This window comes from Primulina tabacum, chromosome 15 (assembly GCF_025594145.1).
Source record: "Primulina tabacum isolate GXHZ01 chromosome 15, ASM2559414v2, whole genome shotgun sequence".
In the NCBI taxonomy this organism is placed as follows: domain Eukaryota; kingdom Viridiplantae; phylum Streptophyta; class Magnoliopsida; order Lamiales; family Gesneriaceae; genus Primulina; species Primulina tabacum.
Window position 1 is genome coordinate 31,360,658 of NC_134564.1, and position 23,275 is coordinate 31,383,932.

At 32.4% G+C, this 23,275-nt stretch overlaps 4 protein-coding genes and 1 pseudogene across 4 annotated transcripts; 2 read left to right on the plus strand and 3 right to left on the minus strand.

The window, feature by feature from the left end:
- The first annotated feature begins 8,348 nt into the window (after positions 1 to 8,348).
- On the plus strand, positions 8,349 to 10,500 carry LOC142527771 (RING-H2 finger protein ATL66-like). Its single transcript, XM_075632699.1, has 3 exons — positions 8,349 to 9,030; positions 9,787 to 9,884; positions 10,035 to 10,500. Exons 1-3 carry the CDS (start codon positions 8,872 to 8,874, stop codon positions 10,336 to 10,338), a joined length of 561 nt encoding a protein of 186 aa, XP_075488814.1. The 5' UTR covers positions 8,349 to 8,871; the 3' UTR covers positions 10,339 to 10,500.
- Positions 10,501 to 10,581: 81 nt separating this feature from the next.
- Positions 10,582 to 12,842, minus strand: LOC142527772 (pectinesterase QRT1). The gene is made up of 5 exons (XM_075632700.1): positions 12,165 to 12,842; positions 11,529 to 11,724; positions 11,233 to 11,439; positions 10,921 to 11,153; positions 10,582 to 10,819 (listed from the first exon to the last, which is right to left on the minus strand). Exons 1-5 carry the CDS (start codon positions 12,452 to 12,454, stop codon positions 10,672 to 10,674), a joined length of 1,074 nt encoding a protein of 357 aa, XP_075488815.1. The 5' UTR covers positions 12,455 to 12,842; the 3' UTR covers positions 10,582 to 10,671.
- A 2,584-nt stretch (positions 12,843 to 15,426) lies between these two features.
- On the plus strand, positions 15,427 to 16,834 carry LOC142526763 (early nodulin-like protein 18). Its single transcript, XM_075631338.1, has 2 exons — positions 15,427 to 15,703; positions 16,279 to 16,834. The coding sequence occupies exons 1-2, from the start codon at positions 15,508 to 15,510 to the stop codon at positions 16,716 to 16,718; spliced, it is 636 nt and encodes a 211-aa protein (XP_075487453.1). The 5' UTR covers positions 15,427 to 15,507; the 3' UTR covers positions 16,719 to 16,834.
- Positions 16,835 to 17,180: 346 nt separating this feature from the next.
- LOC142526083 (WAT1-related protein At3g30340-like) lies at positions 17,181 to 22,127 on the minus strand (annotated as a pseudogene).
- Positions 18,315 to 19,883, minus strand: LOC142527490 (uncharacterized). Its single transcript, XM_075632304.1, has 4 exons — positions 19,549 to 19,883; positions 19,384 to 19,476; positions 19,214 to 19,315; positions 18,315 to 18,856 (listed from the first exon to the last, which is right to left on the minus strand). The coding sequence occupies exons 1-4, from the start codon at positions 19,675 to 19,677 to the stop codon at positions 18,755 to 18,757; spliced, it is 426 nt and encodes a 141-aa protein (XP_075488419.1). The 5' UTR covers positions 19,678 to 19,883; the 3' UTR covers positions 18,315 to 18,754.
- Positions 22,128 to 23,275: the final 1,148 nt, after the last annotated feature.

Sequence of the window (23,275 nt, forward strand, 5' to 3'; positions counted from 1 at the left end):
AATGTACTAAGCAATAATTTTTTTTCAAGTTTATTCTGTTTTTGTCGGAGTGCTGACGTAACATCGAATACATTAGTAATGTTCATTGTCATGTCAGCATTTTCCAGTATCACACATCATTTTCCGGTGTCATTTCAAAATTTCGATAAAAAAGACTAAAATCGAAAGAAGTAAATATTAGTGACTAACCCCATAAATTGGCTAAAAGAAGACAAAAATAAAATATATATAAGTTAAATGATCAAAAATATAATTTTCCCACTAGATAAGATTGCTCACATATTGGGATAAAAATAATGTTATTAACAGAATAAATGCTAGCAACGATCGAGATAATTTTATATAAACTAATTCAGGTTATATGTTAAAAGAAAATAGATAAGTTCGAAAATCTAAACATAATTGTGCTAATGTTTAAACAAAAGTAAGAATTTATTAGTAAGCTTATTTTATTGATTTAGCTGATGATAATTTTTTTTTATTAAACCAACTTCGTATATATGTAACGATCATGGATCGTAGGATGACCCAACATGAGAATATGTCATGCTCATACACCGCTATTGGTCAAGGACCGTATCCCATGCCATGCACTTTCACTAATAGAATCTCTCACCCCTTGAAAGTTGTTTCTTGTGCCCCCAAGACTTGAACACAAGACCTCCAGACTTAAGTACCTAAATTCTTAAAGTGTACCAAACTACGGCCCATGATCAGTAGTGTTGCATTGGTTAAGTCTTATGTTGGGTCAGCCTATGACCCATGATCATTACAATATAACCATGACTAAACTTGGATTATATATTATCTACGCATGTTAATTGTTAATGCACAAGGTTTGGGATACACAACAGAAATGTTGGTATGGCTTGAGTTCTTTGTTTAACTACACTAGTCATTGTAGTTGTTTTCACTACCATGGGGAAAACATTAAATTGTAAGTAAGATTAATTTTTCTGAACATAATTAATTTTAGCCATATCATTTAACATTAATGTAAGTTGATCTGCAATAAGACAGCTTGGAATAAAAATTAAACCTAAATTAACGACAGAAGCCGGAACTTATAATATTGCTTCTCCAAATTAAGGATAAATATGGAAAATTGCAATTTTAGTACCGTAAGTTGATCTATTTTTTGTTTTATTTCTTTAACTTGTCAAAATTTGATTTACATATAATAATATGACTTTTTTTGTTTTAGTCTTTTTTTTCCTCGAAACCACTAAATTCACCGGATATTGTTTGTTTAGCACTGATGATCTTCTATATATGTAACTCATATAACAAGAATAAAGATTATGTTACACTCATTAAATATACATAAACAAAAATAATGGGAAACGACAAAACTTTTTTTTTTCATATTTTGAAGTATTGAGGGTTGTTTTGCATTATTATCTTTTTTTTATTACATGAATTTTAGTTTAAGTAATAGGAGCTTAATTTTCACTACATGTGACGCATAGGAGAAAACACAGGACAAATTAATCATATTGAATGGATGTAATAGTTTCGGGCAAAAAATGACCAAAATAAAATAAAATTCAAGTTACTATATGAAATCAAACTTTGACAAGTTACAAAATTAAATCTAACACATGGAATTTTCCGATATTTTATATACAATTACACGGCTTATTTTCATTTGTGTGAGACCACTTCTGATTATTATATTTACATCATATAAACAAAATATACATGAAAAACTAAGTATGAAGTGTTCTTTAACCCTCTTCATGGCAGCAACCATTTTTTAACTTAAGTACGGCACAGCAGTAGAGCCAAGACTCATTAGAATGAGGAAATTAGAAGTAAAAGTTTTTCAAAGAAATAAAGAGTAAAATCACATTTTTTTTCCTCATTTTATGATTGATAAGATGTATATGTTTATAGAAAAACTGAGGGAGGAAAAGGGCGACGCCCATTTTGTCCCTTCTCTCTTTGAGCCGCCGCGGTGGTAGAGAGAGGGAGCAGCTTGGTCGATAAGCCCTCTACTTCCCTGTTTCAGTAGACATGTATATTTGTTTATATGGTTTGTGTAGGCTAAGAAATGTGATTTCATCGCTTATATATTTTTAGTGATTGATCCGGTGTATTCTGTAAGATTTCTGGCTCCGACGAGATCATTTGATCCGTAGGATGGAGATTCGCTAAACGTTGGAGGAACAACAACAGAAGAAGATACTTTGAACCTTTTACTCCTCGAAAACTCATCCCCAATCCCAGGACTCATCACCTGATCCGGGCTACTAATCCTGCAGCCGGACATCATTTGATCGCCCCAGAAACCTAGTTCATTCATACCATAAAGTTCTCCGATATCCGATCCATCTGAATTGTCCAAACCGTGGTGCCTGAAACTGCCCCATTCTGTGCTGTAATCCGACATACTCGAGCTCTCTAGCTCCCAAGAAGATTGTTCGTTACAAACAGGTGGCACAATAACACTTGGTTGCACCACTTTTTGATCAATTTTCATGATATGATCATCAGGATAAAGGTTTTGGTTGTATTGATTAATGTACCCCTTGAAGTGAAAAATATTTGCAAAAGTGAAGTGGTCGCTTACCCGACTCTTATTCGGCTTATTCTCTGATTTTCTAGCCATGATAGACTGCAAATTCTTGCTTAACTTGGCTTTTAAAGATGAGAAACTAAGCCCATGCTTGGTATCTACATGATCAGTGCTTGAGTCTGTGTTTAAGTTACAGGACTCAGGTTTGTCTGTCTTGAGATTCCCCTTCGCAGCGAAGTTCGTACGAGCGTTTTCTCCACGGAGAGCACGAGCCGCCTCATCATAGGCACGAGCAGCCTCTTCAGGGGTATCATAGGTTCCTAACCATAAGCGTACTCGTTGAGAGGAGTCTTTGATCTCGGCTACCCATCTGCCGGATGGCCGTTGCCTTACACCCACAAATCGACGTTGCTTTGTGGTCGATTTTGTTGGTTGTGGCTTGTCCGTGAGGCTCGTAGCTATGATGGATTTTGTGGTGTCACATCCAGCCATGAATCACACAAAATTTGTAATATTGTAAGGGCTTTGATTTGCTTGTGAAGTTTTTATCAGCGGATATGTATACATGCATGAAAGAGATATTGTGCAAATATACGTCTCTATTTATACTAAACCATTTCAAGAATGTTGTGTAAATTGCATTTTGATCCAAGGAAAACTAAATTTCGGCCTAAATAAATAAAGAACATATGAAAATAGGGCTAAATTATTGTAATATCTTCTCCCACTGTTTATTTTTTGTTCGTATCCTCTTTAACCCTTTTATCTTTTGATTAATTTAATTCCAACTTCTTATCACCTTGGCTTGATCTGCAAATGCGTGGCTAATGAAAACTCCCATTAAAAAAAACTTTTCCGGTGGTTGGCTACCCACGGACACAAATAAACTATAAACAATTTATACATTTCACCAAATAGACATATTATATTTTATTATATAGGCATATTACTGATTATTGCCGTATGGAAACAAAAATGAACTCCGTTTATTTTGATTTTGGCCTGAAAGCCGAGTTCCAGCTTATATATACCTTAAACGAGTCGGTCGGGCTTGATGTTCTGCTCGGCTCGACTCATTTACATCCATCATTAATCGCATACACTCCACTTCATGAACAAATCTCATGCATAAAGTGGGGTGGAAGTAATATTTGACCTGTTAAAAAAACGTAGAACCATTAAACATTACGGAAGATTTGAGATATATGGATGCCATTAATATGTTAATTCAAGTATTTTCAAGATTAATATATATATATATACAATGATTGTGGGGTAACTAGAAATGGTTTTTTGCTAATGGAGATGGAATGATGTGTGGGGGTCCAAACCAGCGTAACGTGTCCTTTGTGGTGTTTGTTTCTTAATCACTAATCAATCGTACATTTAATGTTTAAAAATTGGATTGATTAAAATTTTATAAAGAAATTGAAAACAGAATTTGTCATGTTTCTCCAACTAAATTAAATTAAGAAAAAATTTCATTTTTGTTGTTTTTTTTTTTTTTTTTTTGCGATTTTGGTATTTTTCGTTGTTAAATTTCAAACTTAGTCCGCTATCTTTTTGTTATTTTTTGATAATTTTAGTCATTTTTCTATCGTGCCGCTGATTTGCACTTATACGACACTGATGAATGTAGTGTCACACAATTACTCCTAATAGAAGATAACTAAAATTCTAAAAAAAAAAACATAAAGATACACGATGAATATTAATATTAGATGATATAAATGATCAAAACTGCAGAAAATTTATAAGATGATCATTCAAATCCAGCATTGGATTCCTTTAATGATTGAACACAGATTTGTTTCTTGGCATTTGATATTTTTTAGTACATGCGTGTGAAAAGATTGCTAGTGAATACACAAAATAATGGGGAAAAAGGTACTGAAAATCGTATTTTTCAAATAAAATCACATACAAAATATTGTTCTCGTAATAATCAGTTAAATTAGCTACACAATTTTTATGAAAACATGAGTTTTATCCACAAAAATAGATTAAATCAAATTCTGTTGAAAATTTTGGGTCGATCATCGATCGGTAATTAGATTCGTGTTTTGAAGAGGGTTATCCATGATATGGCGATTAATCCACTCTAATTTCTTTTGTAAGTTTCTGATTAATGTTGTCTGTAATTAATGTTAGGTTGCATGCAAGATCTTCTGAACTTCGATAATTTCATAGTTAAAAGAAATTGACACTACCCTCACATATGAGGGCCGAACGGGGAATCAGTTTCCCACAAGATATTAGTAATTTTAATTTAATGTATATTTTTTCAAAATGCATAAAAATTTTCCCAAAAATTACAATAATAAGTTTTCTTCATAAAAAATAATGATCCGATCCCGAATAATTTTAAAATAATTCGCCTCATGTTTACAATAAATCATGTCGTGTGTCGCGTTGTATCCTAACTCCGTAGTGTAGAAGAATTCGAATGGTTATATAATTCAAATGACATCAAAACTCAAATTTGGGACGAAGTCTCGAGTCGACTCCAATTATAACAAACTAATTACCTAGCTAAAAAAATCGAAAAAAAGAAAGGAAACTGTGATACAGTCCTGTGCAGCCAGCATCCGATTTATTTAAATTGCAAAATCGAGAAATTTTGATGGTGACAAAATTTTAAATTACAAATTGCACTGTCAACCGTAGTTCATTTTTATATTGCATTAATTAAATTACACTCATATATTGATTTGTTTAAAATTAATTTATTATAAATTAATTGTTAAAAATTTTAATGATTTTACATACATTTCTATTCATTTACGTATTATGCGTACATTTTAATGAATTTTATATATAGTGATTTATTTAGAATTAGTATTTTAAAAATAAAGATTAATTAGGAATTAAATAAAGATTAACTGTGAAACACTGACTAAAAATTGGTTTATGAACTGGCTTATGAAAGACTCATGCAGCCCAGCATTTAGAATTGCTCATATTTGAGCCCAAATAAGTTATAAAGGCCTTGAAACATAAAATTAAACTTCAAATTGGCTTTTCCCATTCCTTTTATATAATTTGTTTATTTTTCCTAATTATTAGGTATTGAATGGATTATTTTTCATCAAGATAATTTGAAATATTAATTCCACAATAACTTTGAGAACTATGAGCTTCCTCGAATCAAAAGTATACATACGAGGAGAAGATATTTTTTAAAAAAAAATTGCTAGGAAGAGTCGAACTCTAAACATATATTGTTGGAGGCATTAATCGTTCGGACCGTATTTTCTTCTTGGGATACATCACAAAACAATTCTTGGTAACTATATATTTCAATTTTTTTGTCTAAGTGAGGAAAACAAATCCGGACTCTGAGGAAAAAAAACGATCACAAAATTTAAGGCTTTTATTAACAAGTACAAGAATGTATGTACCTTTTTTTCCCAGTTGAGACATTTTCTAATCTTCCCTTTTTTAGCCGCCAGAATTCAAAGTACTCTCCGCACCTAAAAATATGCTACACTCTACTATTTTTTGGGGGAGAGGATCCTCTGTCGTGAGTAGGTTTTTTGTGAGACGATCTCACGAATGTTTATCTATGAGATGGATCAATCCTACCGATATTCACAATAAAAAATAATATTCTTAGCATAAAAAGTAATAATTTTGATGGATGACCCAAATAAGAGATTTGTCTCATAAAATACAAACGTAAGATCGTCTCACATAAATTTTTGTCCTCTGCCGTTGGGAGAGAAACATTATATGGTAATGTGTACCTAAAACGTCACCAAGTTGCGTGCTATCAAATTATTATTATCATTATTATTTTCCTTATTTCTCTCATTTTGGTTTGTTGAATTAATTAATTAGGACAAGACAATGGAAATAATAATTATATATTATTTTTTAAACTAATCAATTAATTGATGCAAAGTGTATTATTATTATAAAAAAAACATAAAAATTAAATTATATCAAATCTTTCGATAGAATAATTCAATGACAAATTAAAGAATAATTTGAAAAATTAAATATGAACAAAAAATTTAAATAAAGTATAAATTTTTAAATAATTATATATAATAAATTTGTGTTAAATTTATTTTGTATAAAATAATATTTATATATAGTTTAATTTGTGTTAAATTTATTTTGTCTTATCTCATCTTTATACTATCTTGAAAAAGTGAAATACATGAAAATTAATTATGTATTTGTATTATTTGTATCTGTTTATTGTTAAATCAAAATTGTTAGATTATTTAATTCAAATAAATGATACGAAAAAGTTACAACTAGTAAAAATATTATTATTAACATAATACAATTTAATTTTAAAATCATTAAACTTATTAAAATTAAACTATATATTATTTCATACAAAATACATTTAACATAAATTTAATATAAATAATTATTTAAAAATTTAACCTTAGTTAAATTTTTTGTTTAGATTTATTTTTTAAGTAAAGCTAATCATTAATTTATCACTATTTATTATATCTAGAGATTTTGGTTTAATTTAATTTTTCTGTTTTTTAAAAATTTTAACAGTAATATATTTTGCATGAAATTAATTGAATATTTTTTAAAATTAATATATAATAAATATTTATATCGATATTGTCCTATTTAATTAATTGAGCAAACCAAAATGATGGAAACAAAAGTTTAAAAAAAGAAGTTTTGATAACACGCACAATATCGTATGTTGTTTCTTTACTCACAGCAGGGAATCCTCTCCCTTTTTTTTGGGGTACCCACACAACAAGGTCTTCACAAAAAATAATTGTCAATTTAATTTTTTATCAAAACTTCAAAAATTCACTCTCCCTCTAATGTTTTCTTGAGAATTGTATGTATGGACTTGAATAATCATCTTCTTGAGCTATTTTTTTATATTATGTTAGGTCAAAATCTCAATTTTAATAGCATTAAATATCCAATATTTGCTAGATTAAGTTCTTGAGGGTTAACGGACTTAGACAATCATCCAGCTGAACTAGCTTTTGGATGGTCTTTTATGCGTTAGACTGTCCTATTGACTACCCTCTAATGTTTACAACTTTTGTGATGGTCGTTATGTGTTGGTCTATCTTATGAGCCACTGAGTAATATTTTGTAAATTTCACCCTCCTTACGACGTCGTTTTGATTAGCGCTTAGAGTAACTAACTTTGGTGTCATGATCTGTTTTTAAAATTATATATATTAATAAAATGTTAAACTTTTAAGGTAAAAACTTGTGTGAGACGGTCTCACGGGTTGTATTTTGTGAGATAGATATCTTATTTTGGTCATCCATGAAAAATTATTACTTTTTATGTTAAGAATATTACTTTTTATTGTGAATATCGGTAGGGTTGACCCGTCTCACAGATAAAGATTCGTAAAACCGTTACACACAAGAGACCTACTCAAATTTTAATGTAAGTTATATGCATTTCAGCGAATAGAGTCATTGTTTCTTAGGGTTTAAGTTATATGTTCAATTCTTACTTAGGTCATTTTTTTATTCTTTTATTTTTTAATTTATATATCAAAATTACAGTGTAGTATCTCAATATTTATTATAATTATATTTTGATCTTCATTTAAATACAAATCAAATTAATTATAAAAAATATTATACAAGTACGTCACGCGTGCATTGGTGCTACAGAACCAATGATATATATCCAAAACCAAACATGGCATATATTTTGTCACGGAGGAGCCAACTTTGAAGAAAGTCGACCCGAGCCGAAGAGAAAATGCCATATTTTTCGACTGGGCTCACCAACGGATTCGGCATTAGTTTTGAAAACATTAATTTTATTTTAGTTTGATGTTTTCCATTTTCGTTTCTTGGTTTTTAAATCCCAAATCTCCCCGTTTCTTTGTGAATCTCGATCTGTGTCCTTATTTGAGACATATTCTCTCCTCTTTTTTTTTTTATATATATATATTTTAGTTGTATATTATAATTGTCGTGATTATTACAGTCATCGGTCTTTTACTTATCCGACTTCTTCTTTTTGTTTGTTTCTAGAGATTCGCGTTGTCCCATCATTGGTTCCACAAAATTTACACGATTTATCCCCTATCTTGGAAATTCCTGATATGGGGTGTTTCTTTTCTCTATTTTCCTCTGGATTTTAATTTCAGGGGATGAATTTTGTGGTTGTTTGATGTTTTCTTGAACCGGGAGTTAATTCCTTTCATAATGTTTGACTTTCATTCTACTAGCCGTGAACTTGTAAAATTCCTTATGAATCTGGATCTGGGAGTTTAGTAGATCTTTTTGCTTATTTTGTTTTAATCATTTTCCTAATTTACGTTTTCACTTCATTTTCTTTATTCCTTTTGGGATTGGAGTTGAAGCAGTTGGAGGTTTGTGGTGACATGTTCGGTTCTGGAATGAATTTAATCACAACAATTATTGGTTTTGGCATGAGTGCTACTTTTATTGTGTTTTTTTGCACTAGACTGATTTGTGGGCGGTTCCGCCGTATGGAGGAACGGCCAATGCTCGAGATTGACACGAGGATCGATCTAGAGCTGGTATGATTCATATATACTGCTGCATTCTTGAATTCTGTTCAATGACAGAGGCGATTTAATGTATTTTTAGATGATCACTCGATAATCTTCGAGTTGTCAAATGATGCTTAGTTTGACAGTTGAGTGTAGATTATTGTTATGCAACTATTGAAACGTGCTTGTTTATTGAAATGAGCTTGCTTCATTTTAGCAACTAGAGCTTCATTATTGTGTTCGTGTTCTTGAAATGATACTTTGTCTGGTCCAGGATTTGTATGCAGGGTGAAAACTTTGACATATAATTTGAACTCAGTGGTTCCAACGAAGGGTTAATTCAGAATATATGTATCCCTCGTCAACGTCCCTCGTGTATATGCACGAAAACATAGTATTTTATTCCATGCCGGACCGTTATGACTTTACCCTGTGAACATTTGTTCTTCTTATGGACTATTCAGTCTTTGCTAAAAGATAACAATGCTAATTTTTGGCGGCCTTAGTCGATTGAGACATCATCTGTTTTCTTGAAACCGTTAGCAGAAAGTAGATGGAAGTAAGAATGCGTGTACTACTACAACTCATTCTATCATGTTAATTGGTTAAGTATTGTAGCGGCCTAATCATTATTGATCCTGTTTTACACACTAATTATAGATGTATTTTTTCACGTATAGAAACTATTTTTCCTCCTTGTGACCTCTCTGGTACATGAACAAGTATGATTCTATGTGCATCATTTTTGCTGATACGGTTGCTTAAGAGGTTATTTTTTGGCAGCCAGAACACAGGATTAATGGCCTTGAACCGGTTGTTGTTGCTGCAATTCCCACGATGAACTTCAATCGGGAAGCATTCAGTTCAGTTGAAGATGCACAGTGAGTCTAGCTAGCAACGTTAATCTTTCGAGCCTTGTTTACCAACCATCCATTCATTCTTCATCAAATTTAGTAATGTTTTGGCGTCGTGATCCGCGATAAAATATCAAGAAATTTTTTAAACTAAATATTTTAAAAAATAAATTGCAGGTGTACGATATGTCTAGCAGAGTACCAAGAAAAGGAAGTATTAAGAATCATGCCAAACTGTGGGCATAGTTTTCATCTGTCTTGCATTGATACATGGCTCAGAAAACAGTCTACATGTCCTGTATGTCGTCTCTCAGTACAAGACTCGTTCGAAACAAAACATCTTCGAACAGCTATACTGTCCACTACTCAATCGTTCAATTCATATTCAGGTTCCGAGGGTATTGAAGACAATCAAAGACATGAAGATTCCATTTCCATTGAGCTCGAGCCAGGAATTAGTGGTGATTCAAGATTGAGATAATAATATAATTTCCTCAACTAGTTTTATACTTTCAACATTTGCATATTTTTTCCCTTGTATTGATTAAGAGCAACAGGATTCAAGGTTTTAAGGTGCTGCAGTATGCAGATTACCTCACGTTCTGTATATAGTTTTGTTATTATATAATCACAGCCTTTTGTATCTTTGTGTTGAATTTTGAAGGAAGAGTAATGAGGTGCTAATCTCCACCAGGTTTCGTTTCCTATAGGAAAAAAACAACAGGAAAAAGATGCTTTTATTTTGCCTGTACAAGTCTTGAAGTAATAATATATATTACTTCAGGTGCAGTGGAAAACAGATCCACCAAGGTAACTATAGTCTTAGCCACTGCTTCCCCTTTATAAACGTTATATCCAGAAATGGTCTTGCTTCCAGATACTTGAGGGCTTTGGACCATGGCACTCGACCTCTTCTATCTGCTCCCCTTCCTCCACACTGATATTCTCCAAATACAACGGTGCTGCATACATGAAATAATGCTTACAAAAGTCAACAGTTGAAGGGATATTCTTCTTTTCTTGTTGAGGAAATTAAGTGCTCAGAGTTCAAGGAGTCACATACTTTTGTCTCGATGGAGTTCTCCAATCTTCCCACCCTTCTGGTCTTATGTTAATGTCAAATTCACAGTACGAATATATTATTCGCGAATAACCTGCCCAGGCTCTGCCTAGATAAATCAATCCAGTTCCATTAATGGTACAATTCGTAAATGAAAACCCGGTATCCTCATCAGGGGAGTTCCTATGTTGGGCAGCTATGGCGAATGCGTCTCCCACCACATGAATGCTGCTCTCCTGTGACAAAGCGCTTATTTTTGTTATCCGAGGACCTAGAAATAATACATTAAAAAAAGGGTGGGAATATTGTAGGCACCTGATAGAGGGATTTTGCATTGCCAAATATGAAATCTATGGATCCTTGGATGAAACATTGGTAAAAATAATGTGTTCCAGTTTCATCTAAAAGTGTGTCCTGTGATCCTAGAAACCGAACTTTGTAAAACATGGCTTTATCACCTGATATCCTCAGTGCCACAGCTTGGTTGCCATCAACTCCACCACCCTTAGAGACGACTGTATTCTGCGATAAAATGTGTAAATTTTGATAAAGAAATGAAATTTTATGAGTATAAAACATAACGTAAGGCTGTTTAAGTATGAATTTTTTGCCTCAAATGTGACTCTTGATGCACAAAAGTAGTCTGATTCTACTGTAACAGATGCTGAACTCCATGTTCCAATAAAAAAGCCATTCTTGTCTCTATCTGAAGCTCTGTCTTTCCAGGTTATAACTGTTTCAGAAACTTGATCTTGCTTACCGATAAATGAAATGTATGGCTTAGACACTGGAATCTTCACCTTTTCTCTGTGTCAGATTTCAGTGTATTGAAAATATGCCAACAAAGTAAAAGCAACAAAGTCAGGGAAGGCTCCAGCAACCTTCTCAAAGGCGGGCAAAACAAGTTTAGAAGGGATGAATCTGAATTTTCTTTTCATTTTTTTGGAGGAATTATATATAACATTTGGATATTTTTCTGATCATTTGTTTTATTTCAAGTAAAATAGATAAAGTTTCAAATGAAAAGTTTTATGAGATTTTAAAATAAAATGGAAACAAAAAAAGAAGAATTTTAAAAGAGGGAAGTTATGAGCCCTGTAACAATACACGTAACCTCCTTACTCTCCCATTTCCCATTTCAGTTTTCAACTAGCAGAAACGACACACGATCCCATGCATGAACAGAAATCAAATTCTTCTTCGCCATAATATTCGAAAAACAACTGATGAATATAATAATTTCGAACCTGTAAATTCCAGGAAGAATATGAATTTTCACTCTTTCAGCGTTATTTTCCGGTACCATGTCAACTGCACCTTGCACTGTCAAAGAATCTCCACCGCCATTTTTATCAACCAGCAATACTTTGCGTTGATTGCCCGCGTCTCTGAAATCCAACCTGTAACCATCCACAATCAAATCGTCCCACGTAATATAATCTCTCCTACTGCTGTTATTTTGAGAAAACCCAACTCCAGCTTCACCCCACACCACCAACAGAGCAAAGAACCAAAAACTGGAACGAGTTAACTTCATTTTCAAAAATTACACAGAAGCTTAAAATTTCAAACTTAGTGAAGAAATTACAGAGGAAACTGTTGACATGGGTGGTGACGTTTAATGAGAAAGAAGTGAAGACAATAAATACAGGAGCGGGACTGCGGGAGTGGAGGCTTATATATATTAAGCTAATTTACTCCATTAAATTTCACTGCGTATGAACAAAATCAAATTAAGTTTAAAGAAAGTTTCTTAAAAAATTACAGGTACAAAGATGCATGGAGTGTGCTTTAATTTCATGCAATTCTTGAAGAATTAAACTGAGAGGAATGAACAGAAATGTATACTGCGGAGATCATGTGAGTGAGCCAAATAATTAAAGGAAGTTTTAAATGGGATTAATAGGTTGAAGTATATAAAACAACAAGTCACAAAATCTATGCTTGAGCAAGGAAGGAAGGAAAGAGAAAAAAGAAGGATTGTTGGGCAACGGTTGTGAAACTCAAAGGAGTCTCAACAGTTATTGATGCCCCGAAAATCCTTGATTTAAATTAGAATATTTTAATTTAAGGAAGAACGAGGTGTTTGTTGTTTCATCGAAAACTATTGAACTTTATCGATCCATTTGTCACTTTATCTAAAATTATAGCTGATGATAATAATGTAAATCTAACATTTTAAATTGTACAACAGCTCATTCGATCGATTCATAGTCGTGACAATAATTGCGACCAACAAAGTAGAAATAAATTTCTTTAGTGGAAAATTTAAATTATAAACAAGTAATTTGTCGATTTAATTCTTATAGGAATTCGGGATAGAGTATTGTGTTATGTTGGAATAATTAACATATTGCCAAAACGATTTATGTGACATTGTGGATTCTTATATTTGGGTAATTTGAAAGTATAATTCAAGGATGGAGACATTTAAATTGAGATTGGAAATTAGAATTTTGAACTAAACAATAAAAAGATTTTATTTTATTGTGCACATTCAGTTATTGAATTAACATCTTCTGCCCATGCGTGTAATTAATGTGTGTATAACGTCTTCTGCCCATTGAATTAACATCTTTCTCCCAATAGTTTGTCACTGATGAAGTGTCACTCGTCTATTGGATATAATAAAATATATCGAAATTGTATATCTAATAAGTGAATGTCACCTTATTACTGAACACAAAGATTGATACGGTTGATGAGCACCATAACAAAACTGTAATATAGATTGTGTGTGAGAGCTAAAATGTTGAATAGAAAACCAAATAAAATAGGAAGCATGACTAAATTTAGAGTGGGTGAAAGAAGTAGGTAAAAAAAAAAAAAAAAAAAGAATGCACTTCACATAAATCACCACCTCCTTAACAGATTCACGCTGATCACTTATAATCACAACTTACATACATACAAAAGGTTCTTTAAGAAAAGGGAAAGCATGAGGAGCCATCGATGTCACGAGCTTAAATGTGAAAAATATTGTTTTACAGTTTTATTATAATTTTAGTTATCTCCAGTTAATCAATAGATTAAATAATATATAAAAATAATAATAAATTTATACCTGAATAATGCTGAACAATAAGGTTTTGTCCCTTTCGGATTGAAGAGGAAGAGGAATTTTAATTTGACTCCTTATTTGGGGTTTCCATTTTATGAAATTTTTATATTTATTAATATTTAAAATCCAACATAAAAGTTGAAACTAACAAAGTATTTTTTTTACCACAAAAAACAAACTACTTATTTAAGGAATAACTACTACTATACATATGCATTTCATGCGTTTAACTCCGCCAACTATAATATGTTTAACAATTTCATAGAAACTCACATGAACTCGTTTTATAGGTTAATTTTATGATGTGTATTTGTTATCTGAATCAATCTCGCATAATCAACGAAAACAAAGAGAATCGGGCAAATTAGATACCGTCAACACCGGAGCACCCTTGTTTGAACTCTTTAACTAAAACTTGAACATTCGGTGGCTTGAGATTGTTCATCGATCCAGATCGGGCGAGTTGAGGTCATTCTAGCCTATTTTGATTTGACATAGAATATAGGTATTTTAGAAAACAAATACACGCAGGAGTTTCAAATATATAAGAAGTAATTGTAAATAATATTATTAATGAATTATTAATGCTAAAAAGTACTTCAAAAGTCGTTGTCAATTAAATTGTCAGATCCTATTAATGTAACGAGAAATTGGCCTTGGGTATCCAGACGTCGATTTTTTCTGTGTTCAGTCCTTGGGTACTTTTTTAGTACTACATTTTCACATGAAGTGTACCACATTTTGTATGACATAGTAGCACAATTTTGTGGGTAGAAAGTGAACCCAAAGAAATATTTTGATTGAGAATTTTTCACCAACTTCTCCACGATGTAACATATTATTTCCATAAAGATTTAAATCGACTAACTGGTTACGAGGAAAACAAGACGCAGAAAGGACCGGATGAATGCTTTGCTTTAGGTCTAAATCTACAATTATTGTTATTTGATTTTTAACTAATTTTCCCCAAATTTTTTTTTTTAATCACCATTGAAATCGTTCACTTCTATCTCGAGATTTCCCAAGACAAAATAAAATAATACCTACCAACATATTTTTGGTAGCTTTGATTTTTTGGTTTGATTTTTGCTTTTCCGTTTATCATATATTAAAATTTTATATATAATATATTAAAATAATTAAATATGTAACATTTACCCATACAAAAACATGTATATATTTTTCAATTATTACTTAATCTGTATAAACCAAACCGTAAATCGTAATATGAACAACCTAACATAATCAAAGTAAAATGCTCTTTTTTCGGATTAAGCATTTGAGGTCTGTGTAACTAATTGGAATGAACTCAAATCCCGAATCTAATTGGACTAAGATTTTAGTATAATAATAATGATATTTTTTCGCTGAATGAGTGTAAATTGAAATTCAAACATTTATTGATTTTTTTTCTGTCCCAACAGCTCATATCATTAATTTAACTAGGTTAGCCTGTCACATTCTTGAGGTAAATCTCATTACAAAGTCCCCACGAGATTGAAACCAAATCATTCCAAGATACGAAATTAATGGCAGCAGCCTGGCCCATCTCCCTGTGCATATTTGCGGTGACTCTGCTTATCAATGCGGCGGCGGTGGCCGCATACACCAACTACACCGTGGGCGATGACGCCGGATGGTTTTTCAACTCCACCACGAAAAAGGCCTCAGCCAATTACGATGCTTGGGCTGCCAACAGAACTTTCAATCTTGGCGACTATCTCAGTAAGTGATTTTAGATTTCTTGATCTGGGTTTTAGTTATTCTTTCTTGTTTTCTTTTGCTTCATCTCCCTAGAAAGTAGGGATAAAATGGAGCCGAGAATTCAAATCTCTACTTCAATGGAGCTAGAGCTTTGGGTGTTTTGTGGTCGAAAATCATCTCTAATTTTCATAAAGTAATTGTTAAATATTTAATCGAGAAAAATAATTTATTATAGAATAATTATTTAAAGAACTTTTTGGATTCTAACTTAGAGGTGGAGTGGTTGGTGAATTATAGGGCGTGGGACATTAAAATTTATCAAAAGTCAAAACTCAGCTCACCGCTGACTAAGTGGCTCGAGTTTCTTCCACTCCTAAATTCATAAATATGAAAGTAAAAGTAGTACTAGATATTTCACCGGAAAATCTTGGCGATTGATGGATAATTAATGAGTTAGATCCCTTAAAACAAGATCTCGAATTTAATTTCATCCGGAGTTGCAATCTGTTTAGCCTTAGAAACCAAGATATTGGCCTCGAGAAAGGATATTGAGTTTGGCACAATCCATTCATTTTTTGATGATCTCGTGCTTGTAGTATTCAACACGAACTCGAACCAAACGGTAATCCAAACATACAACGAGACCACGTACAAGAACTGCACCACAGACTATTCCTCGAACAAGGACACATTTCAATACGATGGGGGTGTCGATCAATTCGGTTCTGCGTCAATCGTAGAGGTGCCATTGACAATATTGGGTACACAATACTATTTCTCAGATGCTAGTGATGGTGAACAATGCCTAAAAGGTGTGGCCTTTGAGATCAATGTGAATCGTGGGCTTGGACTTCCACCGAGCCTCAACCAGCCACCACCTCCACCCTATTCTCCGCCACCAGCCCCGGCAGACGAGGGGCAGTCGCCACCAATCACAATTGTGACTGGTAGTCCTGGGAATGGAGGGATAAAGAGTAGTGCTAATGTTTTCTGGTTTGGCTTCTTGATTCTTGTTTTCATTTCATTTTCGGCATGAGGGTATTAAATTGATATTTACATATAAATTTGTGGTTTTTGGGGATTAAAGAAACTTTTAAAAATTTGTCTGATTGAAAGCATTTGGCGCACATGGGAATGGCCAGATTTAGTGGACTTTTATGTATTTGAGGAAATTTTTTTATTTTTTTTAATTCTAAGCCTTACATAGTTCTATATATGTAGGAACAAAAAAGGAGAACGCTTTGCGAAGGATTTTGATATTCAATAAATAATTGATTTAATTTATTATAGACGTGCAGACAAGTGATCAATTCAAGAACATGGGAAATATTCTTTTAATGCACTTAATTATGAATTAATTGATCTAATTTATTATAGACCTACTCAGCTAATTAGCTTCTTTAATTTTTTTCCCCTATAAAATGGGTTATAGTTGTACGATTTTTGTACATGATTTAATTGGTTCATTTACTTGGAAAAAAAAAATTGAACTAATTTGTCAATGACTATGGTCCATTTGACTGACACAAAGATTTTAAGTTTAGAACAAGTGTAGTCATATGACATTGATATCCTAAGTTTAGAACATTTTAATTTCTTGATTCTTGGTCTGCAACATTTTTATCTGTAGTTGGAGTCTTGATCGTTGCTGTTGCCCCAAAGAACTACAATATTGGATCCTATAATACTGTCCAAAGCAGAAATATATATAATATGCTTCGATTAATACACACACATATATATGTTCGTATGAATGAGTAAACAAGCACAAATACTGACATTCCGAGGTAAATGTCTCCGTGCATTAATACCACAACATCAAAAATGGCAGCAAAAATTTGAATCAAAGGAGTAAAAGCAGAGGTAAAAACAGGTCCCTTTAGTTTAACACAGCATGACATGACCACATAGCGTAGGCCCGATGCAACTACACTCTGTGTGGATATATATATATATATGAATGCGTTACCCGAACCCAAAACCTTAAAATTAAGAGAAACTGAGCTTGTTATAATTACCGGTGCTAAGGGACATTCATTGATAGATAAATTAAACTTGAGCGATTGAAACCAAGCAAAAAACCAACACTGAATGGAAGACAAACGAATACTCACAGCGTATACGACAGCAGTTAGAAAACTGCAGTCACTACAAGAAATTTTACATTTCGCGACGTTGACCAACATAGCAAAATGTAAGGAAAACACGTCGTCGAATATTTTGCGACGCCAAAACTCGTCGCTGAGTTGCGTCACAAAATGTTCCTAGGCAAATGTCAATCGGGCTTTAGGCGACGCAGAAAGTAAAACGCCAATAATGGTATACGCATTTCGCGACACTGATCCGACACGTCGCCAAAAAGTATAATCATGTGGCGACGCCTTCCTTGCGTCGCGAAATGTATTTTTAATTCAATTTTCCTATATTATTGTAATTATTTGGCGACGAAAAAAACTCATCACCAAAGATATTAGACATTTGGCGACGCCTTTAGCGTTACCGATTTTTCTATTTTTTATTCATCCTATAAAAACATTGTCAAAATGTGTCATTAATATTATATTTGTCTATTAAATATGAATACCAAATAAAATAATTATATATAACAAAATTTAATAGATGTGCAATTTACTATTGAACAATCAAATATTTTTAAAAAAAATAAACAAACTAATCTAATAATGTCCAAAAACAAACTTACTCAAATACTAATTAGATAATGTTGCAAAATTAAAAAAAAAAACTACATAGTCGTTGTTGCAAAATAAATAAAAAAAACTACATAGTCGTTGTTGGAGGCGAGGGAAGTGATGGAGGAGATCAAGTGGAAGAGCCTGTCGATGGAGGCTGAAAAGAGAAACCAGGAATGACCTGTTGCAATAATGCATCAAATTTTTGTTGCTGCTCACCTATAGTCTGTTGCTGCTCATCGATCATTTGTTGCAGAGCCATAATTTTTTCACCATCATCATTACGCTTTGAGCTGATGTTTGTGGCCCTAGGACCACCCACTATAGATAGTTTAGGTAATGGACCTAAACCCTTGACGTAGCGAGACCGTGAGCCTAAGACTTACGTCATGATATTGACATCTTTGGGCTTATTCACAATATCAATAGTAGAGACAGACACTTCACCCTCTGGATGAGTCGATCGAACTTCCACCATTTCAGCCTTAAAATAAATTAAATTATTAGTATTTAAAAAAAATCATTGTTACTAAAAATATAATGGAAAAAAATAAAATATGCTCTAAAACTAAATAATAAAGCATTTAATGGATTTCAATCCATTATTTTCTCTAATCCAAGCAAAGAAGCTTGACCATGCCGAAAAATTCAAAAGCATAAAATAAACAAACTATTCGAAGAATGGCACTCAAAAACACCAATAACAAAACCCAGAAAACATATACACCAATGAACATAAGAAAACCAAGACACGTATACATCGAGAGGTAAAAATTGATATGTCACAAACAAAACAATTAATATTCATGGCTCTCCTAAAAAAATAGTAAAAGATACTTACATATTTTTGTGATGCCCGATCATTCTTCCATTTTTCTCCTTTGTGAAACAATTGCTCAAAGGTGTCGATCACACTCGGAAGCTCTCCCGTCACAGGATCGGCCTTAAAAAATAAAACAGTTATTATCATATAAAATGTAAAAATAAATATTATTTTATAATAAAACTTACAGCAGCTTGATAATGTTGAACCAAAGTCTTCGATCCATGAGCGCCTTCAAGTGGTCTACAAAACCGATTATTTGTATTCTTCTCGGATTTTTCCTATAAAATAAAAAAATAATATTAGTGAAAATAATAATAAAATATTTATCAACTAATCTAATTATTACTAACCATTTGTTTCTTCTTTCCAAAATAATCACAAAGAAAATCCCAATAATCTTGGCTTACTCCCTTATATGGCTTTCTCTTTGGTGCATCTTTATTTTGCAACCCGTCGAGTTGCTTCCAGTGCCTCCTCATCTTATGCAGCTTTCTTCACCTCAAGAGATTCGATGTCGATGAAATCCGGCTCTGCCTCTTCTGATTAACAACAGCTCTCTGAAAATCTTTCACTTGAAGCCACTTCCCGATAGAAGAAAAGAACGATCACGATGATTGAGGATTCTATGAGGCGGGAGAGATTTAGGGATAGAAGAGAAGAAAGATCACGCTTATTTGAGGATTCTATGAGGCGGTAGAGATTTAGGAATTTAAGGCGAGGAAAATTGGGGGAGAAATAGTGGGAGAATGAAAATACTTATAATAAATAATACAAACATAATAAAAAAATTATAATTTTGTATATAAATAAATATATGTATATATATATAATACATATAAAAAATAGTTATAAAATAATAAATTTTGAGAAACAAAAACTGAATATGAGTCAAAATAATAATGAAATAAAAGTTTTTATAATACGTGGAAAGTTTTTCATTATAAATTTAACAAGTTTAAATTTTTAAAAAGAACTGGCACAAAAATCTTAATGTAAAAACTCTCATTATACTGTCTAACAAGTCAATTTTGTAAGATAAATATCTTTTTCGATCCGACACATGAAAAAATATTTTTTTATGTCAAACATATTATTTTTCATTGAAGATATGAGTCGGGTTGACTTACTTCACGTATATAATATTTGAGATATGTTAATCGGTTCGGTTCGGTTCGGTTCTATTTGAAGCAATTTAATTTCGGTTTTTGATTTTAGAAACTTAAAACTTCGGCTAAATTTGTTTAATACAAAAATGGTTTGCTTATTTCGATTTCATTTATTCGATTTGGGCAATTATTTAAATTAATAATTAAATAATAATATAAAATTTTAGATATTATTTTTTCAGTTAATTTTTTATAAAACATTTAAATATAAGATCGAAATGAATTAAATAAATATTAATCAACTAAAAATTAACAAACATATACTTGATTCACTAAAAATTATTTTATAATATATATATGATCTATATAAAAAAATTTATTAAGTTAATTAAATTTTGGATATTTTCTGTCTGTTCGGTTTTGACACATAATCTGAAATCTAATAATATAAATTTCATTTTTAGCAATTGTATCCAAAATAAAAAAAACTCGGTTGTCGGTTAGATTCAGTTCCGTTACTTATTTTTTCGATTTGAATTTCTGATTTCCGATTTTAACAAAAGTTTGAACACCCCTATCATGACACACACTTAAAACTTAATGGAATAAGGGAAAATATATTAAGTTTAGATGTTAATATGAGATGTGAGATGTGTAATGAATTGAATCGAGCTGAATACAATGAAAAATTAATGGCTCGAATTCGGATTCTAATACATATAATCAGGCTCGAGCTCGATTCAAAGTTCGAAAAATGTAAAATGTTTTGCTCGAGAGCTATTCGAATCATTAAATGCTTGAAATTTATTTATTTAATATATATTAATAAGGTATCAATGCTCGCGATCGGCTCGAGAACTATATATAGACCAAAATATTTGAGCTTAAGTTAAGTTGAATTCAAATTAAACATTTTCTGAGTCGGTCCAAAAAGCTCATGAATAGGCTCAGCTCGTTTATATTCCTTGATATTGAAAAATAAAAGCTATTCGGCGACGCACAAAGGCCAGAGTCGCGTTGCGAAAGGACTCTCCACGCTTTAGCGACGTTTGAGTATACGATGCGTCGTGAAATGTAACAATGAAATAACTTTTCCATAAAAAAAATTCGGCAACGCCTGCTACGCGTCGTGAAAAGATTTACCAATTTTGCGACGCTTTAGGATTATCTTTCTGCGACGCTTTAACTGAAGTCATGTCGCCAAAGAACCTAGAATGTTGGTGGGAAAATTTCCCGCCACGTATCAGCGACGTTCAGTGTGCTCTATGTCGTCAAATGCTTACATTTCGTGACGCGTTATGTTATTTTCGTAGCCAAATAACCCAAAATAAAGGGGGGAAAATGAACGCGCATGATTCGCTATTTCAGCGACGCTGAGCACATTATGCGTCGCCAAATGGTGCCATAAGATGACGTTCAGCGTTCGGTGCGTCGCGATAGGTCATATTTCTTGTAGTGAGTTCTCCTCTAAGAATCCAAACAGAGATAATATTCTTCCTATCAATTGTGAAGAAACACAAATTTTAAGACTGCACAGACTGAAAAAGGACATGATGGTGGTGCTGGAATATCGATGAGGGTAATTCTGTCCAATCCTGGCTTGCATGAGAAACCATGAAGACCCAGCCAAGCCTCCCTGCACACAAAAACACCGAACCCAACCCCCAATTTCTTGGTTTTTTACGATTTTGAGCTGCATTCGATGCCGAGTATATTAATGGTGTCCCTCTGTAGAGTGCTAGTATCAAGACTCCAACGACGCAGGTTAGTGTGCCAAATAACTCAGCTTTTATACTCTTGCTATTCATTTTCACTCTCTCCATCCTCCGACATGCATGCATAGAACATAATATATACTCTATTTACCAGTAACAGCAAACGATATATATTCGGTATTATTTTGTATTCATGTAAATGTTCCACCAACAATATTTATAGTGGAGTTCTACTTGCAATTGCACATAGTGGAAAGTACAGATGTCAAGCGTGGAAAATACATATATGCTTCCTATAAAGGCATAATTCAATGACTTCATACGCTGACGTTACTATGGCAAGCACGACAGGCCGATAATATTCTATTTGAGGCAAATCTTGATATTCACCTGAATGCTGACATGATACCGGTGACATGAGATCTGGATTTTCGGGTAAAAGTAGGCTAAATCATGAAATATGGATTTTCGGGTATGGTCTTGATCCGGCTACAAGCTTGGTAATTTAAATAGGCCAGGTAAAGCCCAATTCCAAACGAGCCCAAGAGAGGCCCGTTTAAGATGTGTAAGCTCGACGGAAATACCCACGGTCGGCAAAATTTTTGAGTTTAATTTAATTTAATCAATATAAACTTTGGTGTCGGCAATGGGACTAGTGATCTCGACGGGACGCGTTGAGCTCGGTCAAACTCGAGATTCACGTCATCTCAGGAACTCCGTGGGTCCAATTTAGGTTGGATTAGTTAGATCTCCTAAAATTCTATATATATTTTTTAAAATTTAATAATTATATGATAAAAAAATTAAAAATCAATAAATAATTAAATTTACTTTAACAAAATAAAAATTATAATAATATGTTTTTATTTTAAACACATCATTATAAAATAAAATTATATTAATTCTAAAATATTATGAGCTTAAATTAGGGATTTCAATAAAAAAATGTAACAAAAAAAATTATATGAGACCGTCACACAATTTAATTTTGTGAGACAAATATCTTACACGACTCACTCATGAAAAATATTATTTTATGCCAAAAATATTATTTTTCACTTCAAATATGAAACACATTGATATGTCTCACAGATATAAATTTGTTATACGGTTTCAAACAAACAGATCCATTGTCTTCCCTAAATGAGATATTCATTGTCAAAAATATTATTTTTATCGTAAATATAGATCGATTCTACCTATCTTACAATAAACCTGGTCTTTAAAAATATATGCTTCATCATAGATTACTTAAT

What these genes read in the sequence shown, in the direction of transcription:
- LOC142527771 (XM_075632699.1), top strand. Translation starts at nt 8,872, where the DNA reads ATGTTCGGTTCTGGAATGAATTTAATCACAACAATTATTGGTTTTGGC. An exon ending in CGAGGATCGATCTAGAGCTG is followed by an intron (nt 9,031 to 9,786) that starts GTATGATTCATA and finishes ATTTTTTGGCAG; the next exon opens with CCAGAACACAGGATTAATGG. An exon ending in AGTTCAGTTGAAGATGCACA is followed by an intron (nt 9,885 to 10,034) that starts GTGAGTCTAGCT and finishes AATAAATTGCAG; the next exon opens with GTGTACGATATGTCTAGCAG.
- LOC142527772 (XM_075632700.1), bottom strand. Translation starts at nt 12,454, where the DNA reads ATGAAGTTAACTCGTTCCAGTTTTTGGTTCTTTGCTCTGTTGGTGGTG. An exon ending in ATTCTTCCTGGAATTTACAG is followed by an intron (nt 11,725 to 12,164) that starts GTTCGAAATTAT and finishes AATCTGACACAG; the next exon opens with AGAAAAGGTGAAGATTCCAG. An exon ending in CATCAAGAGTCACATTTGAG is followed by an intron (nt 11,440 to 11,528) that starts GCAAAAAATTCA and finishes ATTTTATCGCAG; the next exon opens with AATACAGTCGTCTCTAAGGG.
- LOC142526763 (XM_075631338.1), top strand. Translation starts at nt 15,508, where the DNA reads ATGGCAGCAGCCTGGCCCATCTCCCTGTGCATATTTGCGGTGACTCTG. An exon ending in CAATCTTGGCGACTATCTCA is followed by an intron (nt 15,704 to 16,278) that starts GTAAGTGATTTT and finishes TCGTGCTTGTAG; the next exon opens with TATTCAACACGAACTCGAAC.
- LOC142527490 (XM_075632304.1), bottom strand. Translation starts at nt 19,677, where the DNA reads ATGAGGAGGCACTGGAAGCAACTCGACGGGTTGCAAAATAAAGATGCA. An exon ending in TTGGAAAGAAGAAACAAATG is followed by an intron (nt 19,477 to 19,548) that starts GTTAGTAATAAT and finishes TTTATTTTATAG; the next exon opens with GAAAAATCCGAGAAGAATAC. An exon ending in ATCGGGCATCACAAAAATAT is followed by an intron (nt 18,857 to 19,213) that starts GTAAGTATCTTT and finishes ATTTATTTTAAG; the next exon opens with GCTGAAATGGTGGAAGTTCG.